Source organism: Bipolaris maydis (genome assembly GCF_028858645.1).
Source record: "Bipolaris maydis strain C4 unplaced genomic scaffold PSV08scaffold_5, whole genome shotgun sequence".
In the NCBI taxonomy this organism is placed as follows: Eukaryota; Fungi; Ascomycota; class Dothideomycetes; order Pleosporales; family Pleosporaceae; genus Bipolaris; species Bipolaris maydis.
This window is the reverse complement of record NW_027093861.1, coordinates 1,961,171-1,974,636: the sequence shown is the minus strand read 5'-3', so window position 1 is coordinate 1,974,636 and position 13,466 is coordinate 1,961,171. Positions and strand designations below refer to the sequence as shown.

The window sequence follows — 13,466 nt, the reverse complement described above, 5'->3', positions numbered from 1 at the left end:
GTGGGTCAGGCTTGTAATAATTTTTCCATCGCATCCGTATGGGTGCATGCAATGACAAAAGAGTCAAAAATATGTACAATTGAGTAGGGAATGAAGAAGAATTCACTATTGTTTTTCCTCTAATTACAATAGCCAATTCGTAAGTAGATAATAGGCTGTTGGGCACTACTCTTAGAAATGATGAACCTTTGTCGGAGTCATTTTGATTTTGCACTCATTGCGGGAGGGTGTTTTCTTTTCCGCGGATGAACACACTAAGCGTAATGGATGATTTTCCAGACAAGGAGCTCTTTGGAGCCTAGTGTATCTGTTGTGCTTCACTAACACAGGAATGGTCTCGTCCTGCAGAAAAATGATATTGAAACATGCAATCCAACAATTGGCTACTGCAAGCACGGTAGCGATTACCAAATCATTCGTACGCATCTCGAGTGAATATAATCCCGTTGGAGTGACGTATGGTCCTATAGAATCACGTAATATTAGTAGTGCTTGATCTTATAAATACAGACAATATGCATAGTTTACATGATGTCCAATGCCCAGTTAGAGATGAGCAGTTGGGCCATGGCAGTGGGATCAAATCTTTGGTTATATTAGCTTACATGATGGAGCAAGGTCTCGCCTTGGCATCCCCAAGTGTTTATCCCACAGATAGTGAGCGACTATGTGGTAGTTAGACTGGTATGACAATGTAGTGGTGTAGTACCCGGTATGGATAGTGCACGGGCCAACATGTGGCACCCACTTTACTTAGTAGTTGGACGGAGGATTTTGGTGTAATGTCGGACCCCGACATGATTGCCCCACCACCCTGGCCTCTGTGCATGATCGATCCGGGCGGACTAAGGATGGGGCAGACGATGTGGAAGAGACGGGGTAGCACATATGGAGGAAGGAGAGCATCGGGGTGATAAAAGGGCTCAGCTTGACCAGTCAAGGGCAGACTGAGGGAAGCACGTCTTGTCACCCTCGCCACGGCATTTTGATCTGATATCTCATCTATTTTGCAAAGAGGAACAGAGACCGGGCAGAACAACGATGGCTATGGCCGAGAAGAGTGAGCTGGAAGCGCGATACGCGCAGGAGCGAGACAAGCGAATGCGGGAGGATGGCATGCTACAGTACAGCCGCCTACCCAGCGAACAAGAGAAGCCGCTCTCTGACGACCCGTGGGTGAAAGATGGACTGGAGAGGGGACCTCTCAAGGACGGCGACGATATACAGTTCCTTATCATCGGGGCAGGCCACGTTGGGTTGCTCACAGCAGGACGGCTGGTCGGGGCGGGCTTCTCGTCCAAGGGCATATGCCTGGTGGACGTGGCAGGTGGCTTTGGCGGGACATGGTACTGGAACCGGTATCCTGGGCTGCAGTGCGATATCGAGAGTTACATCTACATGCCCTTCTTGGAGGAGACAGGCTACGTGCCCACGCGCAAGTATCCGTCGGGCGAGGAGATCCGCCAGCACTGCGAGCGGGTGGCTGGGCACTTTGGGCTGCGCGGACAGTTCTCGACACGGGTGCTGGATGCGACGTGGGACGAGGAGCGGCGGCGGTGGGTGGTTCGCCTGCAACGAGAGCACGGCGCTGGGGCGGGCGAGGTGTTTACCGTACTGACACAGTTCCTCATGCCGTCCAGCACCCTCTTCACGGCGCCGCGCATGCCCCGGCTGGAGGGCTTTGAAAAGCTGCAGGCCAAGATTCCCGTCTTCCACACGGCGCGCTGGGACTACAGTGTCACGGGCGGCTCGCCGACGGACGCGACGCTGTCAGGCCTCAAGGGCAAACGTGTGGGCATCATGGGCACCGGCTCAACGGCGGTGCAAGTGGTACCTGAGGTTGCGCGCTGGGCCGACCAGCTGCACGTCTTCCAGCGAACGCCCTCATACTGCGGCCCACGCCATCAGAAGCAGACCGACCCAGAGACATGGACACGTGATATCGCTACCGGCCCCGGCTGGCAGCGCGCCCGCAGCCTCAACTTCGACTCCTTCTTCCAAGGCGACCACCCCCCGCCAGACCACCCCGATCTCGTCGCCGATGGCTGGACCCAGACGGCCGCCAGCTTTGGCGGCTTCATTGGCGGCCCGCGCATCGTCTCCCCCGACAAGGTCGACGAGCACGTGCACAAACTCCGCCAGATGGACGACCTGCTAACCCACCAGGCCCGCGCAACCATCCGCCACACAGTCAGCCAAAACAAGGAGGCCGCTGAACGCCTGCAGCCGTGGTACCCCATGTGGTGCAAGCGCCCTACCTTCCAGGATGACTACCTTCCCACCTTCAACAAGCCCAACGTCAACCTCGTCGACACCGACGGCCATGGCGTCGAGCGCTGCACCGAGCGCGGTCTCGTCGTCAACGGCGTCGAGTATGAGCTTGACGTGCTCATCCTCGCCACGGGCTTCCTGCTGGCCACTGGCGAGTTTGCTGCCCCTGCTGAGTTCTTTGGCATCCCCGTCGTTGGTCGCAACGGTCGCCGCCTCAAGGATAAGTACAACTCGCCTGACTTTGGCACCCTCCACGGTATCGCCACAAACGGGTTCCCCAACCTACTCTATGCTGGCATTGGCGGTGGTCCCGGCTCACCTAACCTGACCGTCGTATTTGATCTAGAGGCTACACATATTGCCAAGGTCCTCAAAACAGCTGCCAGTCGTGTGTCGGACCCAACAAAGCTTGTCATTCAGCCTAGCAAACAAGCAGAGGACGCTTGGACAGACGAGGTCGAGAAGCGTGCCCTATGGTATTCAGTCGTGCTCCCCTGCACCCCAGGCTACTTTAATCATGAGGGTGCCACGACGCGCAATGCTGCTAGCTCCCCTGAAAAGCGCCGCCTAGCCATGCGAAAGGTGCTCTTTGGCGGTGGCACCGCCCTGTATGAGAGTATCATCAACGAATATCATGCCAAGGACGGTAATCTTGAAGGCTTTGAAATCTCATGAAAGAAGAGTCATGATTTTCCTTAATTCTACAACGTAATGCAAAAAGAAGTTCCAACAACTTTGATGATTGGCGTTTCGAAAATTGCCAACTAGACGCGTGCAGCTTGTGATATGTTTTGTACATGGGCAACAAACATAGTTGAGTTGGAGTGAATTTGAGATGAAATCTTTGACCAAGTTGCGAAAGGATCGGGATATGAACTAGCTTGATCAACGGGGTCTATGTCACACAGCTCAGAGATTGTCAATTTCAAAAGGGTTGAAATTATTGAACATTCTGCTGGTAAAGCCACTCGACTTCACTTCTCTATAGTTTGCTCCTAACCACAAAGTCACAACAACAAACAAAACCCGATAGACATAAGGATGGGAGAGGTAAATAGCCTTACTTCTTGGCCCCCGACCTCGCCAACTTCCTCATAAAAGCATTCTGGACACCTTTTGTTCCCTTGAGCTCCTTGTTCCTGCTCTTGTTGACCTCCATGTACGCCATAGTCTGTCCGCCGGACAATTCAGAAAGTGTGCCAGCCGCTCTCCGCACTCCAAACTTCTTCTTGTTGCCCTTGTTCGAAGCGTACTTTGTGCCAAACGCATCGCCTTCAATTCTTTCCTCCTTAGCATCCTCTTCACGGGCAAGCAGGACATCCATGAGTAGCTCTCGCCGCTCTTGTGGTGTCGCGAAGGCCAGCTGTGAGAAGTTTTCGAGTCCTTCAAGACGGGTGATGACCTTGAAGGCATATCCTTGATCAACAAGGAAGGCTTGTCGCTTGGATGAGTAGTACATTTCATCCGTGTCCTTGGATACTAGTGAGTAGAAGAAGGCGTTGAAGCCCTCGTCGTTCCTCCTCTTGGCTCGCAGAATTCTGCCTAGTCGCTGCGCCTCTTGACGACGTGAACCGTAATGTGACGAGATTTGAATCAGACATGTCGCTTCTGGAAGGTCTAAGCTGGTGTCGCCAATCTTGGAAAGGAAAATAGTGTTGACAAGCTCGTTGTGTTGAAAGTTCTCCAAAATGCGAAGACGTTCTTGTTGTGGAGTTGCGCCGTAAATGTAGGCTTTTCCAAGCTTACGCGAGTACTTCTCCAGGGCGTACACATTGTCTGAGAAGACGATGATCTTGTCGCCTCGTGATTCGTGGTAGTTGATGAGGAACTGGCAAGCTTGAAATTTCTTTGGGTTCATAATTGAAAGCAATGCACGCTTTTGCAGCGACGAAGGCTTGAGCCATTCAGTGTAGAATTCAGGCGTCATTTGACACCAAACTTCTGCACACTGCACTTTGGCGATATGTCCTTGTTCCGACAATTCTTGCCAGTTGGCCTCGTAAAGCTTGGGGCCAATGAGGAAGTTAAGATCGTCAATCTTGTCATCTTCTCGAAGAAGAGTGGCGGTCAAGCCGAGTTTTGCGTGTGATGCAATCTCATAGGTGACCTTTTTAAAAATGTTGGCAGGCACCACGTGTACTTCATCAGCTATCAGCAGTCCCCATTCCTGCCCACGAATGAATTGCATGACCTTCTCCGCATCGTGCGAACGCTTCCTGGCATTACTAATCATGGAGTAGGTACTGATGATGATACCAGCCTGACGAGGAAAGCGGGTCTTGTTGTCTGCCGTAAAGACGGCTACGTCTTCTGGATTGATGTTTGACCACTTGATGAATTCGGCACGCCACTGAACAACGGACATGGCACTTGTGCACAGGACAATGACGGATTTCTTCACACCACAGGCAGCTGTGATGCCGACTAGGGTCTTACCTGCGCCACATGGCAGCACTATGATTCCTGAACGGGCACGAGAGTTTGAAAACATCTTACTAAGAGCCTTCTCCTGATAGTAACGAATCTGGGCGTGCGGCTTGAGATCGATTTCCAAGTTTGGATTGGTATCATCATTGTTGAAGTCGTACTCTTCAGTCAGTGGTAGACCAATGGCCCGGCAACGTTTCACGACCTTTTCACGCTCCTCACTCTTAATTTGGAACGAGTGGACTTGGGCGACCTCGTCATCGTCGTCGTCCTCGCGCAATGTAGCAATCATATCGCTTGGAGCAGGATTCTGAGCAGCTTCCGGCTGTTGCTGTTGTGCCATGTTGTTTGCACCAGCGGCTAGCTTGGTACCTGGGATCGCCATCTGGCCAATCTTGGGTGCAGCTTCTTTGATGAGGCCATCAGTCGTATCAGCCCTGCACTCTGCGACGACGGGGTCGCGGAGTAGTTTCTGCAGGATAGCAGGATCCTCGCTTTCTATGTAGGACAGCGTCTTTTTCAACACAATCTTGGCCTTACCGAAAGCGGACGTGGACTTTTCAACAAACTGGATGATTGCTTCAGACAAGGCAGTTTTGGAGTAGCGGTCAAGCTTCTCGATGATCTCTTGCTTAGAGTGACCAACACTGACGGCAGCGAACAGACTGTGGGTTGTGAGCTGGTATTCATGCATCTTGGAGACACGCGACTGCGGCTCGGCGATGTTGATCAAAAAGTCCTGGGCCTCATCGAAGAGAGGGTGGAAGGACTCGAGGATGATTCCGCCTGCATCGTTGACCCATAGCGGACGGTTGTAGTGGTCCGACTTGAGAGGCGCACTCCACTGGTCCGACTTTCTGAAAAGATCAGCTGCGGCATCGCGGACACGGCCAGCGCGCGCGCGCTTCGTCATGGCTTTGACATCGAACTCCTCCTTGAGCTGATCGAACGTCTCTTGGTCGCTCATGGGGCCCTCGTCGTTGTCGTCCCAGCCATCCTCGGCCTCAGCATCGGCAGCCGTCTGCGCAAGCTTTCGTTTTGGCGGCATGGTGGCGGAGTGCCCACTGTTCTATGGCGGAGTGCGGGTGGCAAGGGCGCGCGCCGGGCGTGGGGATTTGCAGATGGACGGCTGGAGACGAGGACGCGGGGGTGAGGGTGGGAACGGGCGAGGACAAGGAAGGAGGAAGGGAAGGACGGGCGGACGGGAGTGGAATAAGAATGGATGGGATGCGCAGGCAGCAGTCGGCGATATGATGTACCATAGGCAGAGCAGGGCAGTGCAGTGATTATGTAAGGCACCGTCCCTGCAGCAGAGCCCAGAGCCCAGAGCCCAGTGACTTTACTAGTGAGGACGGTGGTACAAGTGCGGATATGTGCACATGACAAGTGTCTGCGAGACGGACAACATGTATGAATTCACCGTGTGTATGTGTGTCCTGCAGAAGAACAAGACGCGCCGAGACGCGAAAACATGTGAATGGCCGGGGGGTGGATTGGGTCGGGTGGGTGTGCAGCTGGGCGGCCGACGTCACCTTGTCCCTGTCAGCGAGGCTGCGCTGCTTTCTGGCCAGAATACACACATGCAACACAGCGAAACACTCGCCCACACCCTTAGATACACATACCCCCCACATATAGACACTCTCTCCCGCAGAATGAGCGCATGAAGACGTAGCATGCTTCCCAATGGGCGCATCCGACTCCAAACTCTCCTTCAAGCAGGGCATCTTCCGCCTGTCTGAGCCCAAGCAGATCCCTGCCGACGATGTCTACTGGACCGGTGTATGCCGTCTGCTGAACTCATATCCTGCTCCTCTGCTGACCATGGCCGCCAGTTCTGGGAGCTGCCCGAATCGACCGAGGATGTCTTCTCCCTCTTCTCGCCTGCAGACATTCGCCGCACCCGCGACAACAACCTAGCCAACCTCGAGACGCTGGTGCTCGCAGTCACCTCGCGCCTCATTGTCTTGCGCAACCATCCCTCGTTCCCAGACCCTGACCTCGCCCCGGAGCGCGATGCCCTCAACTGCATCCGTGTCCTCACCCGCCTGTTGCCTTTTTTGTACGAAGCCGACCACCTCGACACCTGGGAGGACCAGTTCTTTTGGGCTGAGCGTCGCAAACGCAGTCGCAGAGGCCAGCTCGTGCGCAGCGAGGTCATCTTCGACGAGGCCGACCCGGAACAGACGCCCACAGAGAAGGAGCCCGAATTCGAAAAGGCCAAGCCGCTGGCCGAGGAGATTATCGACACCCTCATCGACTTGCTCTTCTTCTCCGACTTCACCCTGCCCAAGGTCGCCCCCGGCAAGAACAAGGTCAGCTATGCCATCTGGCAGAGCGGCGTCGGCTGCAACACGCCCGTCGCATCCACAAAGGAGTTTGAAAGCAACAGGACCGAGATCTTGCGCCTGCTCCTCACCCTGGCCAGCAAGTCCATGTACATGTCGGCGGGTATGCAACTTCCCACGCGCTCACATCAATTCGATTCTAACCAGTTGCAGGCGTGCTGCCCGTAAAAGGCGTCAAGGCAATCACATACATCGCCACATGTCCAGACAAGCAGGTCGTCTTGTCCGTGCTCTGCTCGCTCCTCAATACTGTGCGTGTCCCTCGTCGCTTCCTCGTGTAACCGCTGATCCCCCACAGACACTCAAGTACAACCCCGCAACATGGCGCGTGCCCTACGACCATGTCGTCTTCAAGGACCAGCGGCAGATTTTGGTCACATACTGTTTGCAGCTACTGTTGGTACTCGTCCTATACCCCATCCCTGAACCTGGCAATGGCCCGGCGCCCAAGAATTTCTTCCGTCACTTCCTTGGTCGTTTGCATCGTCCGCAAGATTTCCAGTTTCTCGTGGATGGCATGACAAGAATCCTCAACCAGCCGGTACGCACCACGTAAATTAACTACACATCCCCTGGCTAATACTCGCTAGCTTCAAGCAAACACGTCTTATCTCCCCGGCAGTCACAAGTCGCTGACATGGGCGCCGGAGATGATTATGCTCTTCTGGGAGGCGCTGCAATGCAACAAGCGATTCCGCTCCTTCATCATCGACACTGACAGAGCGCACGACTTTGTTGTCTTGGTTTTGTACTATGCCATTGATCAGCGCAATGATCCCTCCAAGCAGGGTCTTGTGCGCATGTGCATCTTCGTGCTCCAGACACTGAGCGTCGAGCCACAGTTTGGCAAGAGCCTCAACAAGACATTTGAAGGCCAAGAGTCGCTTCCAGCCAGCATCCGGATACCAAACTTCCATGGCACATATGCCGACTATGTCATTACAGTGTGTAGCCCAGCCAACAATCACCATACATCTGCTAACCACACCAGTCAATCTATAAACTTCTTACCACCAGCAAAGGCAAGCTTGATGCGATATATCCCGCGCTGCTTGCGATACTCAACAACATTGCCGCCTACGTTCAGAATCTTGAGCGTGCAACCAGCTCAAAGCTATTGCAGCTCTTTGCATCCATGTCCTCACCCAGCTTCTTGCTTGCCAACGAAAACAACCACACGCTTCTTCACTCGCTCTTGGAGGTCTTGAATGCCATCATAGAGCACCAGTATCCTCGTAAGTATAATCAGTACAGTTACCATTTGCCAGTTACTGAGTTAGCAACAGATAACCCAAATCTCGTCTACGCGATTGTGCGTTCACGGAAGCGGTTCCAAGCGCTCCGAGATTTCACACTCGAAAGTGGCCAAGAGGAACTTGAGCGCCAGAACCAACTACGGAAGGAGGGCGGAGAAGATATGACACGCACAAACTCTATAGACAGTCTAAGAAGCCCGACAGTCGCGCGAACACCCACCTTGGGCAATGTGCCGGAAGAAGACAGCGCTTTTGCAATTGGCGACGATGATGATTCGGACGAGGAAGCAGATGCGTCGCGCACATCCGGACCAATCAGATCTCCTCCACAATCACCCTCGGGCGCTTCAAGAAGCGCATCGATAGCCTCGTCCGTGGACGATTCAGTGCCTCTACAGCTAAGGGGCATGTCAGAAAAGGCACGAGGCAAGCGACCAGTAGGCCAGCCAGCATTCTCAAGGCAAAACAGCATAACAAGCTTGCACAGCGCAGCCGGGCCGGCAATGGCTTCCAACGAGTTCTTTACGCCGTCCGTCCCATGGGTAAGTCATCTTATTTCAACCATACACATTTGCTAACATGGCCTTTAGTTGGAAGGATGGCTTTCGGAGTTGCCGCTGCATACTATCCTCATGCTGATATCGGAGCTTGGGCCAAAACTGCCCGTTTCAGGAAACTCGAATGATACAGCACAAGCTCTGAAGATCATTCGCGAGACCGAAGTGCGCGGCATTGAGCCGTCGCCAATTAGGGTACACCTGTTCGAATGGTCACCGCTGTCGCTTGGTTGGTACGAGTCGCTACTATGGGGTTTCGTCTTCGCAGCGGAGATGCTTGTAGCAAAGGGCACGGCTGGGGTATGGAACAACACTAGTATACGGCTATTCAAGGTGCAAGAAGCAGCAGCTACCACTCCTTCGCTCCTGCAACCGCGAGGCGCTGTAGATGCTGTGGGCAGTAATCTAGTGCAGCGAATTGGCTCGCTCAACCTGCGCGGCGTGGCTGCTCAAGCCGCGCAACGCTCTCCCTCGAGCAGCGGTCATCCCGGTGCAGCCAGCGTTCGAGACGTATAAGCTTCGCTGCCTTGTTATTTTTTTGATCAAAGTAGCCTGTTAGACATGTTTATTTAAAATTAAAGCGTACATGCATACATACTTGGAAACGCTTTCTGCAAGGTCACACCCGACGGGACGAGGCGGCGAATAAGGTACTTTTTGCCACTAGTGTCTACATATGCATAGGTAAACTGGGTTTCGGGACATAGTAGCAACTAGACTATTTGACCATATGATTGGTGTGTTGTTCATGGCTGTTATCGTTAATGCTCTAAGCCCTATTATTCCGTAACCTGACATTTCGTCTGTCGATCACTCTTTACGTTGCGCACAGCCACACCGTCCCGTAATGTTAATCGTTTATTCTTTATGTTTCCCGTTTGCCACATTCACACAAACGCCCCCCTCATCCCTCGTCGGGGTTTCTAGACCGTCTCGGCGGGGAAGGGGCTTGTTTTTTTTTTTTGCTTTGGTGGCTTGAAGGCGCATGATGCGGAGACGCGCAAGCTGGTGTGCTTGTTTTGTGCCGTGTGGATGACGAAGGATGGGCTTAAGGGGGGTGGGATGGGATGGGATGATCTCTTTTGCTCTACGTGTGTGTGTCGGGGGGAGGGGATATAGGGTAGTAAGTATGGCACGCATACACCTTGTACTTTACATGGACCCTTCTTTTGTCCCGCCTTTCTTTTTTTGGGAAAAAAACAAAACAAAATCGCCGTCTTTTTAGTGCATGCTTTTGTGTTACTTTTTTGGTGATTATCTTGTTTGTTGGGTTTGAACGGCTGGGGTGTGTGTGTTGCATTTGAGGTTGAGGCTAAGTAATACTACGAACATTGTTTACGTTGGAGCGTTTATTCATTTTTTCGGCGATTTTCGATACCAAGGTTATATCTTCTGGCAGAGAGAGGAAAGGATGGGGTCGGTGGCACATGGCGATGAAGTGATCACTACGTATAGTATGCATGTACTACAACCCCCTTCTCTTGTTTACCTTTACACATGTTGCTAATACATGAGGATTAGGTATCGTCCAAGTACCTGGAACTCACTCGAAAGAAACTCGAATTAACACGTCTGCCACGGGAGTTGGAGTTGCCTGAGGAGCGCATGTGGGAGCATGGTACACCGAAGCGTGTTCTTGAACCTTTGTTGGATTTCTGGTACTATCTTTTTTTTTCAAATATCTAATCTCTCTTTTCTTCCATCTCTTCTTCCCCTCCAACGACGAGAACCGCTTTTTGTTTCTTCAAATAGACTAACACAACTTTTAGGCTAGAAACCTACGACTGGCGCGCCGCCGAATCCCGCTTCAATTCCCTCCTCCCCCAGTTCCGCACAACAATCCGTACAACGTCACCGTCAGGAACGCAATCTCTTCGCATGCACTTTGTACACAAGCGGTCGACGAGACCGGGCGCTATTCCACTGCTACTGGCACATACGTGGCCCTCATCATTCATAGAGGTCCAACGCATCATCAATGCGCTGACAGAACCGCAGTACGTACCTGATATGGGTGGTGCGATACCCCAAGCATTCCATGTTGTGGCGCCGAGTATACCTGGTTTTGGGTTTAGCGATGCGAGTATGCAGGAAGGGTTTGGGCTGGAGGGCACGGCTGAGGTGTTTTGGGAGTTGATGGGGAGATTGGGGTATAGCGAGTTTGTTGCGCATGGGATGGGGTGGTGAGTTTTGATGCACAGATGAATAACGGGTCAGTATTGACGTTGTATTAGGGGTTTTAGCATTTGTCGGGTTCTGGCGATACGGTATCCGAAATCTTGTCTTGCGGTGCATACAGTCAATCCAGCGTTCAAGGCGCCAACATGTAGACGGAGTCCGCTGCAGTATTTCAAGTGGCGGATTGCAGAGTTGACGCAGGCAAAGGTGCCGTTGTTGAGCTTTGGGTATGTTGGTAGCGATGTCGAACCACAATCTGGACAGCGGAGGGAGGACTTGGGGAAGCAGAATGAGATGGGTAGTAGTCAACCGCTGGGACCGGCACTGCATCGTCTCTACTCACTTCGGCCACAGACACTGGCGTTTTCACTATGTGACTCGCCTGTCGGACTGCTTGCAGCACTCTTGGATGTCATACATACACGAGATGTTGCTCCACGCCCATTTTCGGGCAGACCGAGGAGCCCGTTCCTTTCGCCGGTTGAGCTGGAGATGCAGCAAAGTGATGAGGAGCAAGTCGAAGTTGGTCAAGTACCATCGGGGCTCATGCCACAGTCCCCAAACTATACTGCAAGAGAGGAGGAGAGCGACGGCAAGAGATATACATGGAGTCCGACCGAGGTGCTAAATTTTACAATGTTGCAGTGGCTGCCAGGACCTGAAGCGGTAAGTGAGCATCATCTAATTCGGCCCCCAATTCCGCATGACAGCTGATAAACAATCTTAGGCGCTTCGCTGGCTGCGCCGTGCATACATGGACACAATGGCTCCATGGTACTCCAATTATGTACCGACACCACTTGGAGTATCGACATTTCTTCCGCACAATAGCAATTCGTCTGCACCTCTGATGTGGGGGACTAGCTTCTGGGACATGTCGTGGGTCAAGCGACACAACGGACGATCCGCAATGCTACCAGGATTCGAGACGCCCGACACGCTAGTTCTTGATTTGCGGGAGTGTTTCAGCAGCATGGTGGAGAAGGGACGGATCATATTCAAAGTACCAGAAGGGGTAGGTGAGGTAGTAAGAGGTGTGGATTGAAGCTATAGGTATATGATGGCTGCAGTATGTTTGCTATAGCTGGGAAAAGACTAACGTGGAGGCTGTGAGGGGCTGCAAAAGGCATAGCGGTAACATGGCGTCTGTAAGTGTAGGGATGCGTGTTCCTGGTCGCCGGGAGTATGCCGGTCATTTAGGGCGGTGGCACTGCGGCACAAGAGGCTGGCATATCCTGGAGCCGACGATACCGATCATACCGCGGCGGAGCAGAGCAGAGTCGAGCAGAGGCGGTGGGCGGTTTTGTCGAATAGTGGACAAGGGGATATGGGGATGTGGGGAGATGGGGATTTAGCATGGTTATGTTCTGGGGGACGGTGGTTTTGTTGCATTATTGCATGCGACATGGCATGACATGAGATTGGGCTAGTACGTCTGTTGCGAACCGAGATGAGATGATGATGATGGCGGTGGTAATGGGGAGCGCGAGAGGTGGGCAGATGGCAATTCGATGGATTGATGAGGGATAAATCGAGTAAGGAAATGATGGTAAAGCAGAAAAGCGAGCGCTCTCCGTGTACCTGAAAACGATGACGTCGCCTGGCTAAGTTTAGGCAGCGTCGGGCCCCAAGCGGCTGGTTGGCGCGAACGCTCCAGCCACTTGCACTTTGGAATGGGCGGTGACGTCTCGCTGCAAAAACACCGCACTCGTCAAAAAATGCCTGTCGCGTGAAGGCCCAAAGCTTCCACAACGTCGCCCCAACAACTGCTGCCACGCACAAATTCGCTTCCTCAGCCCACTCCACAATACCGCCCGCTGTACGTATATTCCTGCTTCTCCCTCTCCCTCTGCCTACTCACACACGGCTTTATTCTTTCTCTTTCCCATCTGCGCCCGCACCCGCCTCCCCGCACTTTTGATTGCAAAAGTTTGGCGGCTGATTGCTCACAGTCGGTCGTCAGCGCCCAACGTTGTGGTCGCCCACTGCTTGATCTCTGTGCTCTACGCCCCTATCAAAGCACCGTCGTCACGCTGGCAGACGCGCTGTTTTCTCCAGCTTCTGCTGTTGCATAGGCCTTTGTAGCCAGCAGCCCGTCTGTCGTCGCCTGCTTCGGCTATTCTATGCGTCGCGAGGACCTGGTACGCTTTCTGTCCAAGCCTGCGAAGTGAGTTGTACCTCCTCCACAAACAGTTCTGTGTAAATACAATATTCACCTACGGACACGGCGCTGACCTCTCTGCCCACAGGCCTCGATAACACCAACTACACCACCCACTTCCACCCCACTATCCACCTTTCTTAGTCTCTGAAGCAGATCTCCTCGTCTGCTGGACCCGATACTTGCCCAGGGTATCGGAATCTGGTATTGCGAGGACCACATCGGCTGCCACCATTTCCCGGCGAAAGGCCTCGTTTATCCCCCTCAA

At 53.1% G+C, this 13,466-nt stretch overlaps 3 protein-coding genes across 3 annotated transcripts; 2 read left to right on the top strand and 1 right to left on the bottom strand.

Moving 5' to 3' along the window:
- Nucleotides 1-821: 821 nt before the first annotated feature.
- Nucleotides 822-2,996, top strand: PSV08DRAFT_388940 (uncharacterized protein). The gene has a single exon (XM_014226374.2). The coding sequence runs from the start codon at nucleotides 1,042-1,044 to the stop codon at nucleotides 2,944-2,946; it is 1,905 nt and encodes a 634-aa protein (XP_014081849.1). The 5' UTR covers nucleotides 822-1,041; the 3' UTR covers nucleotides 2,947-2,996.
- Nucleotides 2,997-3,140: 144 nt separating this feature from the next.
- On the bottom strand, nucleotides 3,141-5,021 carry PSV08DRAFT_290394 (P-loop containing nucleoside triphosphate hydrolase protein). The gene has a single exon (XM_014226375.2). It carries the CDS (start codon nucleotides 4,988-4,990, stop codon nucleotides 3,332-3,334), a length of 1,659 nt encoding a protein of 552 aa, XP_014081850.2. The 5' UTR covers nucleotides 4,991-5,021; the 3' UTR covers nucleotides 3,141-3,331.
- Nucleotides 5,022-6,384: 1,363 nt separating this feature from the next.
- PSV08DRAFT_350536 (high-temperature-induced dauer-formation protein-domain-containing protein) lies at nucleotides 6,385-13,112 on the top strand (the record flags this gene model as incomplete). Its single annotated transcript, XM_014226376.2, has 13 exons — nucleotides 6,385-6,480; nucleotides 6,534-7,149; nucleotides 7,200-7,297; nucleotides 7,345-7,587; nucleotides 7,637-7,990; nucleotides 8,038-8,281; nucleotides 8,333-8,844; nucleotides 8,893-9,369; nucleotides 10,381-10,517; nucleotides 10,629-11,042; nucleotides 11,094-11,703; nucleotides 11,765-12,052; nucleotides 12,990-13,112. 13 exons carry the CDS (start codon nucleotides 6,385-6,387, stop codon nucleotides 13,110-13,112), a joined length of 4,212 nt encoding a protein of 1,403 aa, XP_014081851.2.
- Nucleotides 13,113-13,466: the final 354 nt, after the last annotated feature.

Bases quoted from the DNA above. Each gene is read 5' to 3' on its own strand.
- PSV08DRAFT_388940 (XM_014226374.2), top strand. From the start codon at position 1,042: ATGGCTATGGCCGAGAAGAGTGAGCTGGAAGCGCGATACGCGCAGGAG.
- PSV08DRAFT_290394 (XM_014226375.2), bottom strand. From the start codon at position 4,990: ATGATTGCTACATTGCGCGAGGACGACGACGATGACGAGGTCGCCCAA.